The 24,473-nt window shown below is 34.2% G+C and overlaps 1 protein-coding gene across 1 annotated transcript in view; it reads right to left on the bottom strand.

The window, feature by feature from the left end:
* PCLO (piccolo presynaptic cytomatrix protein) overlaps positions 1–24,473 on the bottom strand; it is a 397,216-nt gene that overhangs the window by 130,790 nt on the left and 241,953 nt on the right. Inside the window, 2 exon segments of the mRNA XM_032873242.1 lie at positions 3,064–3,200; positions 8,465–10,652. Coding sequence (XP_032729133.1) covers positions 3,064–3,200; positions 8,465–10,652 — 2,325 coding nt within the window.

The raw sequence follows: 24,473 nt of genomic DNA, 5'->3' as shown, positions 1-24,473 counted from the left end.
AAAATGTAAAAACCTTATAAATGTAAAACAATAACTTTTACTAAGTCACACATTACTTTATTACATTTATTTATAAATAATTCTACCAAGGATCCTCACATTTTCTACTTTATTAAAAATAGCAGGAAATTCATGGAATGAGTCTTAAATATATTCTACTTAATTTTGGCATTATATTGGTCTATATTTTGTTTAAATACAATGGATTATATCCTCAGCAGATTAAAATCATAAAGCTGCAGATGTTAATAACAGAAAACTAGAATCAAAAAGTGCCATTAAGGTCGTTAATGTTTCATCTACATACAAAAGAATTCCAGAAAATATTTTTTGAGGTGGACACAGATTATGTTAAAATGTATCCTTCAAGAATACTGGTTGAATAAATTAGTTGAGCAAGACTATTCTAAATATCCATGGAAATAGTAATGTCGTAAAGTAACTGAACAGGAGCTATTTTCTACCTTTCCATTTACATATTTCATCTTATTAAGATTTCTTTAAAGGATTTGTGCTTTCATTGACTTAAATGGGTTTGTGGGGAAAAAATAAACTTCAAAGAAACAAATGAGACAGGTAAGATATAAAAAGCAAGTCAATAAAGATGGATTCTTACAGTAAAATATATTCAAGGAAGCTATTTTCAACTGACAGATTATTCTAGTAATGATAGATAAAAATAGGTAAATTTACATTTTATAAACATGTTCAGGATGATTTAATTTTTTGTGCTCATCAGGCTGATCTCATTGATGAGACTGAACTACAGATATAAATATAATTTTAATAATAAGGTAATCTAAGAAAGGTCTAATTCAATTGTCTGATACATTTAAATGAAGTACAAAGAAATGGAAGAATATGGACATGTATATAGAGATAAACACAGCCCTAAACCAAAATTTTTTTCAAAAAATATTTCATTATTTATTTATTTTCATCATAAGTGCATTCCTTAATCTCCATCACCTATTTGACCCATCTGCCCCATGTTTATCAGAGGGGAGATGGGTGGCGGATGGGTCTAAACTATAATCTTATTAAAAGATATCAAAAACTGAAAAGAATATTTGTAACATATAGAAAATAATTCTAGCATTTCTAGAAAATATGATAGCATGTATAAAACCACTACAGAACAAAATTTTGAGATAAAGAAATTCTTTTTTTTTTAAGATTTATTTATTAATTAAAGAGAGAAAGAGACAGAGCAGGGGAGGGGCAGAGGGAGAGAAGAATCCTAGAGCAGACTCCTCACTGAGACTGGAATCTGGTGTGGGGCTCCATCCCAGGACCCTGAGATCATGACCTGAGCCAAAGTCAAGAGCTGGTCCCTTGACTGACTGAGCCACCCAGGTGCTCCCAAGATACTCTATTTAAAATCTTGAAATTTGTCCATGAAAACTGAAATTCCTTTGGAAAGAAATCAAATTTGAGTATAGATACTGTCTTTTCAATGGCACTTACTGTGATGAAAGTCATCTCTTTTACACTTTAATGTGACAAACACTGAAGTAAATCACAGTAAGTTCATATGGTTTACTTTCTTGATTTTCAAATCCGAGTTGTCTTCTATATCAGAGAATCAGTAATAAGACAGGATTATTTAGGAATTAATATATAAGAAATAACTCTCTCTTCTATGGGTATTTTAAAGTTTATGGATATACAGCCTACAAATATCTGATGTCTTAGGGCAACTGACTTACGCCACTGGGCTTACCAGAGGAATCTTCCTCAATTTATCTAACTTTGATCTCCTACGTGTCTTTCAAAATTCACTCAAACACCACTTCATTTGATCTAAAGTGAATATGACCATGAATTTTGACATCACATTTATCTAACTGTGAAATTCATCTCTAAGTTTTAGTTTCACCTATAAATAGATATTTATTAGGGCACCCTGGGTGGCTCAGTCAGTTAAGCATCTGACTTGATTTCAGCTCAGTTCATGATCTCAGGGTTGTGAGATTGAGCCCTGCATGAGGCTCTGTGGATCAGCTGGAAGTCTGCTTGAGATTCTCTCTCTCCCTCTTCCCCTCCTTCACCCTCCCCAACCACTCCAGGCGCGCGCGCGCGCGCGCGCGCGCGCACACACACACACACACACACACTCTCTCTCTCTCTCTAAAATAAGTAAATCTTAAAAAAAGAAACATAAATAGATATTAATTATTAGTACGTAGTTTGAGGTTTTTTTAAGATTTTATTTATTTATTTGACAGAAATCACAAGTAGGCAGAGAGGCAAGCAGAGAGAGAGCCTCATTTGAGTTTTTATGATGATAAAAATCTAAAGATATATATGTAAAATATAATAGACTCTAAAATATAAGTTCCCCTCTTTCCCAAAGTGAAGCCTTCCCTGTCCCCAGCTGACTTGGTTTGGTTACCCCTTACTTGCTATTTCTTAACACCCAAACATACTGCTATTGGAAAGCACTAAAACTACCCTTATCTATTTCACCCAACATTCTGTAAGGTCTTTAGGAGCTACATGAATCAATTGAGATAAATTGGAGGGTGAGACGAATCATGAGAGACTGTGAACTCTGAGAAACAAACTGGGGGTTTTGGAGGGGAGGGGGATGGGAGAGTGGGGTGAGCCTGGTGGTGGGTATTAAGGAGGGCATGTATTGCATGGAGCTGGGTGTGGTGCATAAACAAAGAATCTTGGAACACTGAAAAAATAAAATTAAAAAAAAAAAGGGATCTACATGTATTGTCCCTGCATAATAGTGTTGGGTATGTTGTACAAACTTAACTATCTTTCATGGAAGAAAGAATCACTTAAATTGCCCAGTAGAAGCACCACAGCTATGCTGCAATATTGATATCCAGGGATGATTAAGTAAGGTACTTAGTATTTTAAGTTACAAAAAAAATTTTTTTTATGAACTTGAATGACAAAAGTCCCATGCATTTTAGGATTACTGAGACCAATCTAGGATGACTGTTTGATTAACCAATTGACTGATTAATGAATTGACTGGATGATAAATGGATTTTTTTGTGGCAGTGGGGGATATATCTAAAAGAGATTTCTCAGTATAGCACTTACTTGCTCTTGATGTTGACTAACTGGTCTAGAGTGGACCAATCTTTCTGGCAGTTTGCGATCCAGACCATGTCCATTTTCCAAACGAGACTCCCTGGGTTTGTCAAACCAATCTGTTTCTTCACGACGCAGATGATAGGCTTTGGAGACCAAGGAAATATCAAACATTGCAACCACAACTAATACAGGTGACAGAGGACAGCAGATGTTCCAAAGTACCAACATGCTCCAGGCTTGTTAACCATTCATGCATTTCAAATACAACTCCCAAGATGATGAAAAAAATAATTTCCAATACTATGATGAAAATGTTGTACCATGGAATAACTTAGAAAAAAATAATGTACACACCTGTTCAACTTCTCAGAGAAAAATAAAACAAAATTAAATTTTAAATGAGAAGAAATTTAGATAGTGACTGAATAGAAGAACAAGTGAATATTCCTCAGAAGTCATTCAATTCAACCTCAACCCTTCAGTTCCTACCTCCTCCTCTCTCCCCACTACTTACAACTTACCACTAAAATCTAAGGAAAATGGCTTCCTTCGGTATGGAACATTCTGTCACTTTCCCACTAAACTATAAATCACTACTAACATGCAGCTGCTGGCTTTAAACATCAAGTGAGTATTATTGAAAACATGACATTTCTATGACATTTGATAAATAAACGAAAACACTTATTTCTAAGAGGATCCCAGGTATTATTGCAAGGAACATATGTGCCATACTGCCTGGCAGCCTACAATTAAATGATATTTAGAATATTTTATTAAAAATTAAGCAATTATTTTCCATGTGGCCATGGATTCAGGAATTAGGTTGAAGAGTTGACTGCTTTTTATATTTATAAAATGACAAAACTTGATATCTTCAAATATTTTTGAAAATGTAACCATATTTAAGTACATAATTATTTTAAGTAATTCATCCCATTCAGTTCTTTATTTCCAACGTTTTTTAAAGCTATTAAGTGACCCAAAATTCCCACTTTACTTGATATATAGAATTTGGCTTCATATACAGCTTTATTCTTTGCAAAACAATACCTGATTTGTAAAAGCATCTCTGAAATACACTGCTTTCCAAATGGCAGCTGGAGCAGTCCTCCAGTTCCTATCCTGAAGACTTGTTGATGGTGCTATCAACTTAGGTCTCCTTGAAATTCTAGCATCTACAACACCATACTTTTGAGTTCTCCTAACTCATCATAGTTTTCTTTTTCTGTCTATATCCTTGATTGTCTTTTCTTCCAAAACTTCTTAACATATTTTTTTCCCAGGCAAGTTCCATTATATCTTTGCTGGTAGGACTAGCAAACCCATAGCATATACACCACTACTCACCTCCATAACTCCTGTGATCTTGGTCCTGTGGTCATCTCCTGTGACTAACCACAGCATTTCTCCCCAATAAATATGATGATAGATGATATGTCATAATTTAGTCATTCTTCGATTTGAGGAAATGCAATGTTACATACCTGGTTTGTGGTCATATGTGCTCTTATCTGATCTCTAATAGGAGATTATAAGCTGCTTGAGGATAAGGCTCAGGTCTTCTTCTTTATCCCCCTCCCTCAACACTAAAAACAATGTCTTACAATGCCCTAAGATTCAATAAATGTTTGGGAGATGAATGAAACAGAAAAATTAATCGTCAACTAGAGAAAGAAGTTAAACACACTAACTATACACATATTAAAAAATAAATATTAATATATCCCTTGAACTTTAATATTTATATAATCTTGACTCACAATCTCCTTGACAACATATTATGGCTTTTCACAGTTTTAATTTGACACTAAAAACTAAACTTATATGAGAAAATATTTAATGTAATAGATACCTGGTAAGTAAATTCCAAATAAATCTATAATGTAAACATTGATCTCTTAAAAACTTACTAGACTATTCCCAACCATAGCAACACTATCTTATTTTACTTCTTACACATTCTTATTATTTGTTTCTCATGAAAAAATAATCTATACTGATTTTAATAAATGCCTATCTTAGATTATATAGTATGTGTTTTCACTTGAATATAAAATTTTGCAAACTGCATTTGAAACACAATCCTTTACATTATGTTTTCTTGGGTATGTCCATTACTAATAAAGCAGAATCTGAACCCGGCCCAAATTTCTTCAATTTGTTCCTGATTATATACTTTGCCTATTATTTCTTATAAAAACTCAATATGTAACTAAGTTAGGATGTCTGTCATGTTTTGCATAAAAGTTTATAGCTAGTTGTTTATAACTGCAACTGTCTGATCTGCCATGGTAGATCTGTACTTTAAAAATTAAATTTTAGTATATGTACTGCCAAAGCGAGCACTAAAAATTAAATTTTATAAAAATTTCCAAAGTAACTGAAATAATTGCCTGAAGATTAACACCTCCTTGTTTTAAACTGATGATATTTTCTTGAAATCTTAAATGTAAAATAAAAAGTAAGCTATTTTCAGGTGTAGCATTATCTAAAGTTATAGGAATAGTACAATTCTATTCACTATCAAATATTGGTTGAAAACTTTTTTCAAAGAGATATATTGATTTTTTTTTTTTTGTTTAGAGTATAGTTCGAAAGAATGTTTTCAACAAAATATTTGTGTTTGTAGAAGTAAATATAACTTGACTGTTTTTAGCTTAGCTTTCCTCCAAATCTGCTCCAAGAGAGGGTTTCCTACTCTGTACTTAACTAACCATACATGCACATCAAATTGTGGACTTCAAGCTGATGGCCATAAATACTAAGCAATGTAAATTATGCTTATCTAGACTTTACCTCAAGTGAGCTATTTCAAAATTAACTAAAGTCATATAGAAGATATCTGAAAGATATTCTAAGCATCTATAAAATAGAGTTTAATTGAATTTGGAGAAAGCACACAACAATTTGAAGGCAGTTAAATTTGCTTTTGTCTCTCAATACTAAATAGCCTACTGGTATGTTACACTTCTCAGAGTGATCTTTATATCAGTGAATTACAGATATAGCATATATTTGGTAAAAATTTATTTAAAAATTTCTTTGTATTTCATGAGTTTACAAATGAGTTATGTAATTAGGAAAAGTATTTTCTACTTTTTCCCTTAATTACCAAGGAATCCCAAGATTTCAAAAGAAAAGTAGGTCTCTGCTTTACCAGAAGCAAGGAATATGTTCTGGTGATTTAAAAGCCAAAAAAAAAAAAAAAAGTAACATTTTAAATTATACAACTTCTAAGAATAATCACTACAATTCACACACATAATATTACATATGTAATTCAATTTGTTATATAAGTTGTCCTTTGTCTAATTCTTATCTGCATGTTTTTTAGGACTAAATTTCTTGTCTGGTTAATTTTTAAATATGTTTTAGTTTAATTGTGTAATTTCATCTAAATTTCACTTTATTTATTTCTTTGGTATCATCTTTACATGTTTCATAATTTTGTACGCTGCATTACATCTCATCATCTACTTTATGAAAACATTACTTTTCATACAGTCTTTGACGATTAGGAATATACATCATCCAAACATATCAATGAGAAATAAAACATCTGGTTATTTTTATATGGTTGTATGTTAATAAATACATTTTGGAATATCTAGAAAAATCTAAATGTGTGGTACCATGTTGATAAATATCCATGAAGAATAAGTAAATTTGTCAAATTTTCCCAAACATATGCTCCATGTGCACACATAGCCTTAGGTGTTCAATTATACCATAAACCTGTTAAAGTTTTTGTTTTATCTTATTTTACCAATATGATTATTGAAGAATCTTTTGATTCCTCTGTAGCAATCATTTTATATGTATAAAATGTGTGTAAAATGTGGATTGTGAAAAAAGTAAAGAAAGAAACTGTTTCCACATAATATCGTAACTGTTTAACCAGAAAGATTCAAATAATTGACTAAGAAAAAAATATACAAATAGAGTGTTTTGTTAATTGAATAATTATCAATAAAAATGGTCAATCCAATAGCCTGTAGAGAAGAAAATAAATCAGACAGGAACTAATCTGTTGGGATTTCTCTAAGAAAAGAAATCTGTCCACTTTCAGATTCAGTGACTTATTTTAATCCTACTCAAATCTAGATTTGAGATTCTAAATTCGTATTAGTGTCTACATATTGAAGTAGAAGAAAAACACTTTTCATGAACACATATTTTCCTGTGAATCCTCAGGGAAAATGTCACATTTAAAAGGGAGGGTGATCATGTTAGTTTAGTTCTCTGCAGTCTTCCAAGGAATGAAATAATATTTTAATAAGAAATATTTTATTTCCAAGACTCAAACCACATCTACATTCAAATATAAACCATTGGGGGAAGGAAAAAAAGAGGACCAAAATCCATGAGTCCTCCTGGCATGGAGGACTCATACCTTACTGCTCCCCCTTGTCTTCACAATTATATTTAAAGTAGATAATTTTCTAAAATCCTATCGTTCTATACGATTAAACAACAACAAATTGTCATAAGCCAGTTTTTGGTTAAGGGATATACTTGCCTTAAATCATTTATTCAAAGAAAAACTAGCAAAACAATTTAGGATTATAAAAAAATGGGATGATGCCAAAAGCAAAGCCAAGGAAAAGCCTAAATGGGTACACCAACCAGGAGGGCTTCAGTTTGCTAAACTCACAAAAGCAGTAGGCAAATTTTTTATTCTAAATCTAAAGAATATTTCCCATATACTGATATGATTATTTTTTCCTCAGTATCATATTTAGCACTAAGCTTTCTCATACATAATGCAAAATGCACAAACTTGTCAATTACGGTATTCATGAGAGAAATAAAAATATTAATCCTTTATTTAAGGAGACTTATAAAATTCTACATTACACTAATATCAGGGATTTAGCCAAAGATTCTCAAAAAGAGAACATTCTGTGAATTAATGAACAATGATATCACAAAAATAACATAAATAGTTTTCTATTACAAAGTCTAGTGGAATAGTACTTAATGGCTCTAAATATTAATAATTTCACAAACTGAACGAAACTGACCAATATATTTAGAAATGCATTTTTTTAAAAAAATAAAAGAAACATACAATGAAAAACTTTCCAACTATGGATTTAAAGGATGACCATATTTTATTGACACAATTACTTGATAATGGTTTTAGAAAAGTGGACACCAAACAAATCAAGCAAACAATCAAGAAACAACAATAAAAGAATAAACTAAAAAGAAATAAAGAAAAGCATGCTAGGAAATCTATACACAATATCAAATTTCCGTTTACAAGAAATAAAATTGAAGTAAACATGCAAAAGACGCACTAAGAAAAGTAGAATACATCCTTGAAGAAGGAAAATTAAACATGCAGAAAAATAAGAGTTTGAGTTTTGAGAGTAACAGGGTAGTTTGAGGCCCAATTTACCTTCACTGTCTGACATGGCATGTTGGAAGTCATCCATGATGAACGCTATGTCACGGTCATAGCCTCGAGTTCGTGATTCTTCTCTCATATGTTGCTGAACTTCAGGCAATGAGTGACTTGATCCAAACTGATCCCTGGTATCTGCAGATATTGGTGGAAGGGGTCCAGCTGCAGCCCTGGCCATTCCCATTGGCTGGCCAACAGGACTGAGTGGACTTTCTTCTTCAGAATTTTGGGCCACAATTGGTATTCTTCCTCTGCTCTGGCTAATTGGTAAACTGGTCGGCTTAGTTCTGCCAGAAGGTGATGCATGACCGAAGGAAACATCTAGAGCTTCAGCCTCTTGAGCTTTCAGTCTTAGGGAAGAGCTGGAAGAATCTCTTTTAATTGATAAGTCAAGGCCATAGACAGAAGAAGGTCTGGAAGAAGGTCTGGATCTGCTGCCACTACTGTATGGCTTATCCGCTTCATCCTGCAAAGCCGACCTTAGGGTATTTCCTAACGTGCCCAGCCCTGTGCCAAGAGATGACCCCATAAATTTCTGTTGGTCTGTAATATTTTTTCTGAGGCCAAAAGTGATGTCATCTTGAAGAAGCCTTGCTCGGGAAGAAATGCCACCAATAGATGAAGTGCTAGAAGTCATATAGCTTGAATAATCAGGTTCAAGATCTCTACTTTCTTGAATGGGTGAAAATTTTGACATTTTAGGATCAATTAATGATTTCTTATGCTTTGATTGTTTCTGATATAGTATGGCAGCTGGTAATTGTTTTGCTGCTTGTTTCTCAAGTGTGAGTCTGCTAATGCTGTACTTTTCAGATTTGGGAAAATGTCTATAACCCGTATCAGCATGGTAATAATGGGAAAGACCAGCAAGGTGATCTAAGCTCTCTGCTCCTCTACGGAATTCTTGTTTAATCTGATGTTTCAGAAGCTTTAATTCATAGGGATCTTCCATGGGATCTTCCTCTGCTTTCACATAACTATGCAATCTCGAGGAAGTCTGTAAAGGTGCTAGGAAATCTGTCACTTCTTGAGACCTACGTGTTTCAGTGGATCGAAGGAGACGATCTGTTTTTGACAGATCCTTTTCATGAAGGCTAAACGCAGTGCTTAATGCTGCTGTTCCTTTGGTAATCTCTCCAATGTCATCAATTAGGACATAATTTCGTGGAGTATGATGGTCAATATCTGCATAGAAAGAATCTGCAGATATGCTTGATATTGGACTGCTTGCCATGCTACTTCTTTCCTCCAATCCTATTCTCAAGTCTAAGCTATTGTACTTACTCCCAAGATGAGAAACAGCATAAGTATTATCAGTAGAAACAGGTGCTATCATCAGGGGTTGGTTGCGAATCACTTCATAGTTTGAAGTTATCTTGGGCTCCAAATACAATGTAGTTTGCCGTGGCTTTTGTTGTATCACCATCATCTGTGACGGTAATTGGTAAGAAGGTTGTGGGGCTGGTGTAGGTTGAGCTTGAGGTGTGAAGGACATTGTTGCCACAGCCTGAAATGTTGGTTGAGTCTGATAAGGTGAAACCTGCTGATGGTACAAAGTCTGTTGCTGAAAATGGGACTGTTGGGTGTATGGGGTAGGTGCTTGGGTAGGAAGAGCAGGGGAGGAATATTGATATTGTGTATAAGGACTTGTAGGAGGAACTAGTTGAGATTCTGTTTGGGTTTGCGGTGGTATAAACTGGCTGAATTCAGTTTGGGGAGCAGTTCTCGGTCGTTCTATGCCATGCTGACTTTCTATTCGGGTTGGTCGGGTGCTGCTCACCTCACTGTCAGACATGTAATCCCGATCCTCAGCTACTCCCTGGAGGTAGGCTCGCTCTCTCTTTTCTCTCTCCTTTAATAATGCTTCCTTCCTCCTGTTAATTCCCATTTCCAGGTACCGTAACTTGGCATCGATCTCCTTTTCTTCCTCATCAAGTTCTGCTTGTTTCTTTCTCAGCTTTGCAGATTCCCTTTCTACAAGATCAAGCTCTCTGTCTATATCCTGGAGAATCTTGGCTCGTGCCATTGTGTTGGTTCTGCAGATCCTCCTCCTGGAAACTGTGCCCATTGTGCTGTATGTGGACTGAGTGCCTGTGGAGGTCTCCTCGGGGGGTGGGTTTGGCAGAGTTCTCTTAACTTTTTTCTGGGTGCCAGAGGGTGTCATGGTTTGAGAACCTTTTGTCTATAATTAAATACACAAAAAAATAGAACTTTATTAAGAAGGGGAAAAAAGATTTAAAAACTCTGTAACTTACATTTTACATTAAAATGATTTCATATATGTTTTAGCCATGACAACATAATAAAACAAAATTTTATATATTATTTCAAGTATTAGTCACAAATACCATTAACTGAAAAATAATTTTTCCTTTCTTGGTAAGTTGGTTATTTATTATTATAACTTCTGCAGTATTAGACATGAATTTTGAAATCAAGCACAGAACTCATTGCTACACAGGCTTATATTTTAGTTAGATTCTTAAGAGAATGCTAGAAACTCATTTTTCATCCTGTTTAGTACACATAAAACTAATGTATTCCCAGAGTATTTGTGATAGCTGTCTATAATTTAAGTTATATTTGTTGAAGATGCATATTTACCATTGTTAAATTCAATTGTTTGCTTCTACCTTCTTATTCACACTTCTCCCCCCAATCCCACACAACAGTGGCTGTCATTCCTATTCCAATCATGAAATATTTTGAAAGAAAACCATTAAATACCTAATGTCTTTTTTTCCAAAAAAAAAAAAAAAAAAAAAGAGCAAGAGAGAGAAATCCAACTAACTTTCTATTTAATATTTCATTATTTTCATGACCATTTGGGTCTTATACTTCTTGTCAATTTTATTATTCTTTAGTAATTTTAGTTGTTCTTAATGTTTTAGCAACTTAAACATGAAGCAGAGGGAACTTACTATAATAAAAACCCACTGAAATACATTTTTTTAAAATCCGGTAAGGGATATCATTGATGAACTATCAGATATGTTAGGTTTCATTTGATTAGTCATAAATTTGCATTATAAGAATCACTGATTTTGACATTCAATTTTAGAATATCAAAAGACATGACAGATTATTTTCAATAACCTGATGTAAACAGACAGGCTTTCCTAACACACAGAAGACAGAGACCTAGACAAAATGCCAAGATGGAGGAATCCATCCCAAAAGAAAGAGCAAGAAAAGGTCACAGCCAGGAATCTAAATAAAATTAAAACAGACACAAGTAATAAGCCTGATCTAGAATTTAAAACAACAATCATAAAAATACTAGCTGGACTTGTGAAAAGCACAGAAGATACCAGGGAGTTCCTTACCACAGAGATAAAAGACCTAAAAAATAGACCAAAGTAGAAAATGCAATAGCTGAGATTCAAAACAGACTGGATTTGTAATGACCACAAGGATGGAAGCAGCAGGGGAAATGAGTAAGTGATATAAAAGGTAAAGTTATGAAAAACAGTGAAGCTGAAAAAAGAGGGAAAGAAAAATATTAGATATATATATATATTAGATATTATATATAAATACATTAAAAATATTAGATATGTATATTTATATATCTAAATATATATAAATATAAATAAATATATAGATATATATACTTATATATAAATATATATAAAAATATTAGAAAAATATAGACGTAGGGAACTCAGTGACTTCATAAAGCATAACATTCTTATCATAGGAGGCCCAGAAGAAGAGAGGGAAAAGGGGGCAGAAGGTTATTTGAGAAAACTGCAGCTGAAAACTTCCCGAATCTGGGAAAGGAATCAGATATCCAAATTCAGGAGGCACAGAGAACTCCCATTAAAATTTTAAAAAGCAGGCTAACACCGACTTGTAGTAGTCAAATTTGCAAAATACAGAGATACAGAAAAAAATCCTAAAAGCAGCAAGACAAAAGAAGTCCCTTACTTACAAGGGAAGACAAATAAAGTTAGCAACAGATCTCACCACAGAAAATTGGTAGTCCAGAAGAAAGTGGCATGATATATTCAATGGGCTGAATGGGAAAAATATGCAGCCAAGAATACTTGATCCATCAAGGCCATCTGTCATTCAGAATAGAAAGAGAAAAAGACAGTTTCCCAGATGAACAAAAACTAAAGGAGTTTGTAACCACTAAACCTGTCCTGTAAGAAATATTAAAGGGGATTCTCTGAGTGGAACGAAAGATCAAATGACAAAGACTAGAAAGGAACAGAGAAAATCTCCAGAATAAAGAAAAACAATAAAATGGCACTAAATTCTTAACTATGAATACTCTGAGTGTAAATGGATTAAATGTTCTAATCAAAAGACACAGGGTGTCAGAATGGACAAAAAATCAATACCCTTCTATATGCTGCCTACAAGACTCCTTTGCATCTTAAAGATACCTATAGATTGTAAGTGAGAGGATGAAGAAACACTTATACTAGTGGATGCCAAAAGAAAGCCAGAGTATTAATACTTATATCAGACAATCAAGATTTTAAATTAAAGACTGTAGGGGTACTGAGGTGGCTCAGTCAGTTAAGCACGTGACTCTTGGTTTTGGCTTTCAGGGTTGTGGGGTCCAGCCCCACACCCGGCTCTGCACTCTGCATGGAGTCGGCTTGTCCCTCTCCCTCCTTCTCTGCACCTCTCCCTGCCCTCTCTCTCTCCCCCTTTCAAATAAATAAATAAAATCTTAAAAAAATATATATCTATATTTCTAAATATATAACAAAGAATGTAACAAGAGAGGAAGAAGGACATTATATCACAACAAAGGAGTCTATCTAACAAGAAGATCTAACAATTATAAATGTTTATGCCCCTAACTTGGGACCACTCAAATACATAAAACAATAACAAACATAAAGGAACTCATTGATAATAATACAATAATAGTAGGAGACTTTAACACCCCACTTACACCAGTGGATTGATCATTTAAGCAGGAAATCAACATGGAAACAGTGGCTTTGAATGACACACTGGACCAGATGACCTTAACAGATATATTCAGGACATTTCATCCTAAAGCAGCAGAATATACATTCTTTTTGAGTGCACATAGAACATTCTCCAGAATAGATTACAATAGGGTCACAAATCAGGCCTCAACAAGTATAAAAAGAATGAGATCATACCATGCATATTTTCTAACTACAGTGCTATGAAACTTGAAGTCAAGCACAAGAAAATATTTGGAAAGACTACAAATACATGGAGGTTAAAAAACATCCTACTAAACATCCTAATAAAGAATGAATGGACCAACCAGGAAATTAAAAAGAAGTTAAAAAATAGATGGAAACAAATGATAATGACAACATGAGAATCTAAAACCTTTGGGATGTAAAGGTTCCCCTAAGAGGGAAATATATAAGAATACAAACCTACCTCAAGAAGCAAGAAAAATACTCTATGTAGAAAATCTGAAAGATTCCACCAAAAAATTGCTAAAACTGATACACAGATTCAGTAAAGCTGCAGGATAAAAATCAATGTACAGAAATCTGTTGAATTTCTATACACCAATAATGAAGCAGGAAAAAGAGAAAAGGAATCAATCCCATTTATAATTGCACTAAAACCCATGAGATACCTAGGAAAAAACTAAAGGTTAATGGAGGGAGGTGAGTGGGCAAAAGGGGTGATGGGTATTAAGGAAGGTGCTTGTTGTGAGAAGCACCGTGTATTATATGTAAGTGATGAATCACTAAATTCTACACCTGAAACCAATTTTACCATATACGTTAACTTGCTAGAATTTAAACAAAAACATGGAAAAAAAGAGATACCTAGGAATAAACTCAACCAAAGAGGTAAAAGATCTATACTCTGAAAACTATAGAACACTTGTGAAAGAAAGTGAAGAGGACACAAAGAAATAGAAACACATTTCATGCTCATGGATTGCAAGAACAAATATTGTTAAAATGTCTTCAGTACCCATGGCAATGTACACATTTTATGCAATCCCTATTAAAATATCACCAGCATTTTTCACAGAGCTAGAACAAACATTCCTAAAATTTGTATGTAACCATAAAAGATCCTGAAGAGCTAAGGAATCTTGAAAAAGAAAAGCAAAGTTGTAGGCATCACAATTCTGGACTTCAAGGTATATTACAAAGCTGTAGTGACCAAAACAGTATGGTACTGACACAAAAACAGACACATAGATCAGTGAAACAGAGTACAGAACCCGGAAATGGATGCACAACTACCTGGTCAACTAATCTTCAACAAAGCAGTAAAGAATATCTAATGGAAAAAAGATAGTCTCTTCAACAAATGGTCTTGGGAAAACTGGACCGCAACATGCAAAAGAATGAAACTGGACCACTTTCTTACATCATATACAAAAATAAATTCAAAATGGATGAGAGACCTAAATGTGAGACAGGAAACCATCAAAATCCTAGAGGAGAACCTGGGAAAGTGACCTCTTTGACATCAGCCATGGCAACTTCTTACTAGACACATCTCCTGAGATAAGGGAAACAAAAGTAAGAATGAACTACTGGGACTTCATCAAGATAAACTTCTGCGCAGCAAAGGAAACAATCAGTAAAACCTTTTAAAAGGCAACCATTGGAATGGGAGAAGATATTTGCAAATGACTTATCTGATTAAGGGCATCCAAAATATATCAATAACTTATCAAACTCAACACCTTAAAAGCAAATAATCCAGTTAAGAAATGGGCAGAAGACATGAATAGAAATTTTTTCAAAGAAGACATCCAAATGGCTAACAGACACATGAAAAGGTGCTCAGCATTACTCACCATCAGGGAAATACAAATCAAAACTATGATGAGATCGATATCACCTCACATCTGTCAGAATGGTTAAAATTAACAACACAGGAAACAACAGATTCTGGTGAGGACACAGGGAAAGGAGAACCCTCTCCCATTGTTGGTGGGAATGCAAACTGGTGCAGCTACTCTAGAAAACAGTATGGAGGTTCCCTAAAAGTGAAAAATAGTATTACCTTATGACCCAGCAATTGCACTATTAGGAATTTATCCAAAGGATACAAAAATACTAATTCAAAGGGGCACATGTACCTCAATGTTTATAGCAGCACTATCAACAACAGCCAAATTATGGGAATGGCCGAAATGTCCATTGACTGATGAATGGAAAAACAAGTAAACAAGTTGTGGTATGTATGTATGTATGTATGTATGTATGTGTATATATGTATAATGGAATATTACTCAGTCATCAAAAAGGATGAAGCCTGGCCATTTGCAAAGACATAAATGGAGTTTGAGTGAAATAAGTTAGTCAAAGAAAGAAAAATAACACATGATTTCACTCACATGTGGAATTTAAGAAACAAAACAGAAGAACATAAGGGAAAAAAAGAGAGAGGCAAACCAGGAAAAAGACTCTTAGCTATAGAGAACCAGCTAGGAGTTGTTGGAGGGGAAGTGGGTGGGGGACGGGTTAAATGGGTGATGGTTATTAAGGAGGGCACTTGTGATGAGCACTGGGTGTTGTCTGTAAGTGATGAATCACTAAATTCTGCTCCTGAAACTAATATTACACTAATGTTAAGTGGCATTTTTAAAAAAAAGTTGAAACAAATAAACAAAAATAAACTGATATAAACAAAATTACCCAAACATTTAATAGTATATTCACAACTAGCTTCCAGGTCTTCTGCATATTCTTTACAAAAAGCCTTTTTCTCTTCTTCTTAATAATAAATCAAAGACCTTTCCTCCCCTTTTTCCAGTTACTAAATATTAAGAGAAGAAAAATAATAGAAAGTATGTGAGACTTATTTCTAATTAGATCATATTGTCTATGATCCTTTGTTTTCAGTTTTTTTTAATTCCTTCAAAATTCATTTCCTTAGTGTCTTTATCTGTTCTGTGTTAGAATTCTTCTACTACCTTTATTTAAATTAACAGATGTACACAACAATACATAACCATACATAACAAATATAACACAGTTGTTCAATTTGATCTTCTTAACAACCCTATGACTTAATTGTTAGTATTAAATAAATGAAAAGAATTGCAAGTGAGAGAGAATAAGTAACATGCTTAACAGTTGCTTTTGGAGTTCCAATTCCCCATATTCCTTGAGATTTTCCTGTGAGTAAGGACAAGCCACAATTTCAGAATCACTCTACCATATTTCCCTGACTCATAAGATTTACTCATTGTGAATTTGCAGTCAACTATTTTAAATTTCAGAAATGAACATAAACCTTGATCATCAGGATATGGCTTCTGATTATGAAATGGGTACACATATTTGTTAAGGAATGAATGATGGAATAAATGGATAACATAAGAACTTGAAATTATTTTTAGTTTTAGAATCAAGAACTGAAGTCCTCAGAATTCATTGAGTGGAATGAGAGTATATATATAATCTTATAAAAAATAAAACTATGAGGAACTGTATTAGTTCTTATTATTCACTGCTCATACAATTTTTTTCCTAATTTACCTTTCACAGTTTATAATTTTTACTTGAGAGAACAGGCTTAGTCTAACTCAACTTTTTTTTTTCTTTTTTCTTCCTTCTTTCCTTTTCTTTTCTTCCTCTTCCCTTCCCTTCTTCCCTTCCCTTTTCTCTCTTTACCTCCCTCCTTCCCTTCCTTTCTTCCTTTTTATAAAGTCTTGGGCTAAAGAAGCATACTAGGTATTGGGGATTTCTAATTACCATGCAGGGCAAATATTTAACCATCCATGACTTATGTTTATTAATATTTTGTGTGTCACAGATATGAGTCACAGAAGCAAGAGGCAAAACTGGTTGGAAGCTGATAGATACTTACTAAGTTAACCTAGGTCACCACTCAGTCTCCACAAACCTAAATAGCTTTGCTGTTCTCTGACTGGTAACAAAATAGCTTTAACTCTGACTATAGAAAGAGTCACAAAGGTGGAGACTTGTCAAGGTTTCAGCCATATTCCTCCTGACTGAGAGAAAGTGTGGCATAGTAATTGAAAGCTTAAATCTCTCAGGGCAGAAACTCAAGTTTCAATCCCAGCTCTGCTGTTTTACTAGCTGTGAGACTAGTAGCTTCAACTCCCTGAGGCTGTTTTCTTATATGAAAAAGGAGGTTAGTATTATTTTTCCAATATTCTTGGTTTGTCTAAGGAATAAATCAGTTAAAACAAGTAAAGAATCTAGATTAATTATCCCCGAGGGCAGAGAGAAATATATTACAGAATTTGAAATGATGTCTAGCCAACGTATAATTTAAAAAGAGCTGATTTTCAAGACCATAAATAACTTCTAACCTGGTTATTTAATTCTAATCCAATCAATATATTGTAAAACAAGAGTAAAGAATCCCCACAGAATCAAAATAATATAATTGCTTAGAAAAAAAAATGCTTAGAAGAAGATATGTATAAAAGAAAGCTTATCCTGATTAACGATGATGTAAGTTGCAGGCCATGATTAGAGATGATGATGAAAATGCAGAAAAGTCTTGGCATTTAATAAGATTTTCCTTGATGACTAGCTTGGCAAAGGTTGTTTTTAGACAGATCTGGTGCCCTTAATTTGAAAAAAAATTTTGTACTGCATATATAAATTTAAAATATTTTAAAATAGCTGTGCAAAGAGTAAAGCAAGGGAAAGGAACAGTAAGTCCTAACAATAGAATGGAGGTTAAAGAGGGACTGGAAGAATAGCTAATTTCCATTGCAGTACCTAGGAAGTAATTGTGATCAGAGGCAAATAAACTCCAGGATAAGTTTTCTTGTCCAAAGTTATTTTAAACAACATTTTTCTAATGAGAGTCAACTTATGCATCTTATATAGGAATTTTTCTCTTTCTGAGGTGTCAGGGCTATTAATAAAAACAGCTAAGGTATATGAACATACTACCCCCAAAGTCTTTAAATATATGCATGTGCATTATCTCCTTGTCAAAATAATCTAGGCTCAATCTAAAGATGAGTAAAGGAGGAAACCTATTTTTTTTTTCAAAAAGCTGAACTAAGAATAGATGCTAGACCAAGGTTATCATTGATTGCTATAAATAATAAATGGAGCAAAATATAGCTTACTAATTTATTTCAGGATTTGCTAAGTCTAATTCTAAAATGCATTGTTTTAGCTACTAAAGGCACAGAACTAAGAGGCATGAGATAAAATAAACTCAATCAAACCTCATTCTCAAAGAACTTGTAAATCCAGAATATCATTTAGGATGCTGTATGAAGAAACTACTTGTTTTTTGCTAAACAGCTCTTGTTTTCAATATCAGAGATACACTTCTAAACCATAGTACCACTAAAGAGACATAGGAACATATTTTTATTTCATAAATGTCAAAATCATGATAATATCTTGAGTTTTTAAGCTTACTCTTTTAGTTAAGCAGGAAAAGTTCTGATAAAGGCCCTTTACTTTCAAATAATGGGGATGTGGATTCACTTCCAAACAGTATAATTCCACATAGATTCACTGATGAATAAGTTACTTTCATACAAATATAATTTTCTAGAGAAAGCACAACCTCTTAAAAGATCATCTATATAACAAGTCAGCTGGTAAATTAGAAGAGCACATGAACAGAGTATATTGAAGCCCAAAATAAAAAGGGCTTACCTTAAGACTGGGGAAGGAAGGATGGATTAGGACAATAACAAAGTCTGGGTCTTTATTTATTTGTTTGAGAAAGAGACTGACAGAGAGAGAGAGAGAGAGAGCACGCAGGGTTGGAGGAGAGGAGCAGAGAAGGATGTGCTGACTCTGCGATGAGCACAGAGCCTTACGCCAGGCATGACCCCCAATCCTGAGATCATGTCCTAGTCGAGGTGAAGAGTCAGACGCTTAACCGACAGAGCCAACTAGGCACCCCTTATTTAATTATTGTTTTAAAGATTTTCAGGAAGCCTGGATCTTGAAGAATGGATGGGACTTAAACAGGAGAGTAATGGGTAGGTGGAGGGAACAATATGAAACATACATTTTCCAAGAAACACCAAAGATTATCTGGTTGCACTTTGGCCTGGTGATGCGTTAATACCTGTGAAAAGGAAACACATCCAGCGAGTGTTCTGTGCAAACAGAAAGAGGAAAATGAAAGAGCAAATAAAATTTGTGTGTTTGTGTGTGTGTGAATATATATTCATATATATACGTATAAACACCTTGAAAAGCTATATCTATATTAAAATCTCCACTCATCCATTTTTTTTCTTTCTTTTTCCTTCTTTCTCTTTTTCTCTTCTTCCTTCCTGATGGAAAAGGCAATCCTGGTAATTCCATACTGGTCAAATTAACTCCAATTATCAAACATCCCAGGACAAACCATGAAACTGTAAATGTGCCAGCGTTAGCAATGACTTGTAATGCAGTGTACTGGGTAGCAATTGGTGTGGCTTTGTCAAAGACAAAACTGTGACAATGCAATGTAATTTCCTTCAATGATAATATCACAGAGAATGTAGATAACACAGAAATGACAGATACAATCAGAGCTTCAGCAAAGCATTTCATATTGCTCCATGACCAATGTAGTTTTGGCCACAAGTATAGAAATAAGGTAAATAATTTGTCAGATCTGCATGTAGACCATGGTCCGGCATCAATGCGAGTAATCAATCAAGGTTTCTCAACCTTGACACTGATGATATTTTTGACCACATGACTTTATGTTGGGGTGGGCTGTTTTGTGCTATGCAGGGTTTACTTAGCAACTCTGGCCTCTACCCACTAGAAACCATCAGCACATCCTCCCCTAGCCATGTCAATCAAAAATGTCACTCAGCACTGTCAAATGTGTCAGACGGAGAGAGAAGAAAACAGTTACACATTGAAAAAAACACTGGTGGAGCACGATATACAAGATGTCTCAGAAAGAGATCACTGATCTCTTATTACTCAATATACCAATTGAAGAGAATGTTAGTATTTCTGTATCACAATGCCTCAGTCTGATAGAAAATGCAAGCTTCTTGAAGGAACAAGGATTTGAATGGTGTCTTGAGTAAGAAAACTCTTGGGATAAAGAGCAAAAGAAAGACATTCTAGGCTGTGGTAGGAATCTGAGTCAATCAGTAAGCATAGAAATGTATTAGATTATTTTGCTTTGTTAGACATTTTATAATCCTAAAATTAACCCTTTATTAGAGAAAATAATTCTTACTTTCTGGATTAATATGAATATTAAAAAAATAATCAACCAGGTTTTAAAAAATAGTTCTATTAAATAACAGGGAGGAAAAAAAAACAGGTGCCTACAACTATGAGAATATGTCAACTCAGGGCAGAAAATTAATCTTTTTTTTTTTTAAGATTTTATTTATTTATTTGATAGACAGAGATCACAAGTAGGCAGAGAAGCAGGCAGAGAGAGAAAGGGGAGAAGCAGGCTCCCTGCTGAGCAGAGAGCCTGATGCGGGGCTTGATCCCAGGTCCCTGGGATCATGACCTGAGCCGAAGGCAGAGGCTTTAACCCACTGATCCACCCAGGCATCCCTAATCTTTCTATCCCATAAGAAATTTGTGAAAATTTCCACGGCTTCAGTAACTAGGGAAAAGTCAGAGGTATGGAACTGCTAATCTAAATAAAAAATCATGTAATGTAGTCCTTTTTAAAACGTTGCCTGATGGGCACCTGGGTGGCTCAGTCAGTTAAGTGTCTGCCTTTGGCTCAGGTCATGATTCTGGGGTCCTGGGATCAAGTTCCATGTTGGGGTCCCTGCTCGGTGGGGAGTCTGTTTCTCCCTTTACCCTCCCCTCTGCTCGTGCTTTCTCTCTCTCATACTCTTAAATAAATCAACAAAATTTAAAAAAAAGTTAAAAATAAAAAGTTCCCTGTTCTTCTAAATTCAAAAGAACCACTGATATAATTTTAAAAGAGAAATTAATTAAATAATAAATAATTAATAGTTAATTAACAATTAATTAATAATATAGTGTAAGAAATTAAATACCAGAATCACTATGAGAGAGAACCTAGATAGCTAAGTTCAGTTTCAAAATCAGGAAATTCTTGCCATCTTAGAGAATAGTTTAAGAAAAAAGAACAGCAACAACAAAAAAAACAAAAACGCCTTTCTAACAGCTTGGTGTAAATTACAAAAAAAAAAAGTTGAGCACATGTTTTGGAAAAAGAGATAATCCCATAATGTGCACTTTACTAAATACTGGGATTGTAATGATGAGTCTGAAGTGGTACCTGCCCTTTAACTGTGTAGTATAATCTGCAGAAATGGAGATTACAAACTGCTCTCAGGGTCATTTGTCCCACCCTAACTGAACTCTCTTCATCCAGGCCTGGATATACTATGAATGTGAGGGTAAGTCTTACCTTAAAAAAATAATACTTATACAGACTACTCTGCCTTCTGACTTTATTTGCTTCTGCCTGTTCCTGCGCATTTGTTCTTCTGAGGGTATAAATACCATCCTTAAAGAGCTATGCTTTTTAAGCATGAGGATGGCATATGAAATGTCTAGGTTTCCCCCCCCTGTAAATAAGACATCTTTTTAAAATACATGAGGATAAGTTAGCATATGCCTTTAATTTTGGGAAGTTGGGGTAGAGGATAAGGATGAGGCTCTAAGGCAAACAGAAGGCTACAAGTTAAGAAACAGTTTATACATCCTTCCTTACAAATGGAATGGAAGCAGAATTTTTCACTCTGAAATGTCAAGGAAAACATTAATTCCTTCAAGGGGTCTCCCCCCGCAATATCAACAGTTTCCAGTTATGAGACACAATAGTTGAATACAAAAATACTCAACATTCTGTCCTAAGCATTATCTCATTTATAAAGCATCCCCAAATAGGCCCATTATTTACGATGGTCCCTCCATCCCACCCCACCCCCAGAGAACACTAAAACATACAAAATATTTAGGGCAATGGCTCAAGAATTTCAACTTCTTCAAGATGTACAAGAAAGATAAAAGCTAACAGAAGAGTAACTTGTGAAAAATAAAATTATAAATAATACCACTCATGGGCAAATACTTTAAAAACTGATAAAATATTTAAAACCCATTAGGCATTGCCATAGGGCACAAGGCCTGGCACATACAAAATCAAGCCATCACATTTCTTCTACTGGAATGCTGTGGAATAGTTAAACTATTAATAGTTTACTTATTATACTATTAACTAATAGTTAATACTATTAGTAAACTAATACTAAATACTAATAGTACATACTAATAGTAAAAATATTAATAGTAAACTATTAACTTATACTTAATAGTACTTAATAGTAAACTATTAACTTATAGTTTACTACTTCAATGAATCAAAATTCTAAATAGGTAGTAGCACTACTGCTATGAGACGTTCATTGAATTATAGAAAACTTATAGGCATCTTTATCAATAAATAGTTGCATCTCCACTGCCACAGGGGAAAATTTACCATTTGTAAATGTAAATGAAACTGTCTTTAAAAAGTAGTTCTCTCCTAATTGTTGTAACATTCTAATAACAAGGAAAAAAGGGGAGAACCTCAACTACAGGACTGTATGAATAGGAGAATAAGAACAAACTAACAGAACATAATTACAGTCATATGCCTACAAGTTGTTTCTCAATCTAGTAGTAGGGGCAAAAATGTTCTCTGCTTCTATTGTGAAAACGGCCCTCAATATTTCATCAGCCATCTTTAAGCTTCTCCTTAATGCGTCTCTTGTCCCACTTTGTTTTGTTTTCTTGCTGAAAGTCATTGCTCTTGGGCTGAGCGGCCATGCAGAAAACCAGTTTCTACCTCACTGGACAGAAGCATTAGAGATGTCAGTCTGTGTAACACTTACTGCCTTATATTTTCTGCAATGTCCCAGGGAGATTAATTTTTCTTTCCTAAGATCTGTCTAGAGTATTTTTCAAAGCCCTCTTAAAAGTTTTTTAGGGTCTGCATGTTTGTATGCATATGTATTTGTCCTCTCTCCTCTCTTTACCTTCCTCCTTTCTTTTTTTCCAACATTAAATCAGATGTATTCCAGTGAACAGAACCAAAGTCTATTTTGTTCATATAGTCCTTTGATATAGTTCAGTATAGTGGTCACTATACCTAGAGTTTGAGAAGGATACTCATATTGTCACAAATATCCTCAGAAGAGTGTTTTAGTGTAAGTTTTATCTGAAACTAGAGTCAAATGACAGATTTAGGATCACAAGAAAGTTAGGATGGATTATATACTGACTTTGGGGTATTCATCTATCATTCTTAATATTTATATCATAAACCCCTCTCTTCTACACAGTAACTAGTATTCCCTTTAGCAACCTGTTTACTATTATTCTGTCACTAAGAGGTGCTCATTGTTTTCTAGAATCATCTGCATATATACTCAGGTTTTACATTTACAGACTTTATCTACCTAGAGTTTTACTGTTCCATAAAGGGGCAATGAAAACCGTTTTCTAAGGAGTTTATTTACTCCAAGCTACCTCTGAGAGACCATATTAGCATGTGAATCCTTTTTCTCTCCTGCCAAGTCCTCTAATGAAATTATATGTCACTCAAATCATCTTGTCTGCATTTTAAAGATCTAGTGAAGACTTACCTTCCCATCTTGTTATTCTTTCTTCTCATTATCGTCTCCCAAAGTGCACAGTAGTGAGACTGCTTGAGGCTTCGCTACTTTTCCCCGCACCGCATCTTTATACACGCCAATTCACATTTCTCTTACACTAACATATTCTTTCAATATATGAGATCACAAGTATATATTTATCAAATTTCTGATACATCTTCCTTAGAAACTATTATTAATTCCAGGTTTCAGATACTTTTAACTAGAGACAGTATATTATTTGGCCAAACTTGCATCACTAGTAAGGGGCAGAGCTGGGACTTAACTCTATGTTTGCCTCATGCCAATACTCAAGATTAAGTAGAAGTAATCTATTTAAAATTCAAAATACTTTATCTATTTTTAAAGTTCTTTTTTTTAAATTTATTTGAAGGAGAAAGAGAGAGCAGGAGCAGGGTGAGGGGGAAGGGTAAATGGAGAGGGACAGACAAGGAGACTCCCACTTAGCAGGGA

The sequence above is a fragment of the Lontra canadensis genome, unplaced genomic scaffold (genome assembly GCF_010015895.1).
Source record: "Lontra canadensis isolate GAN:19392208 unplaced genomic scaffold, GSC_riverotter_1.0 scaffold48, whole genome shotgun sequence".
Classification (NCBI taxonomy): domain Eukaryota; kingdom Metazoa; phylum Chordata; class Mammalia; order Carnivora; family Mustelidae; genus Lontra; species Lontra canadensis.
Note: the sequence above shows the minus strand (reverse complement) of the source record. Positions and strands in the feature narration are given on the sequence as shown.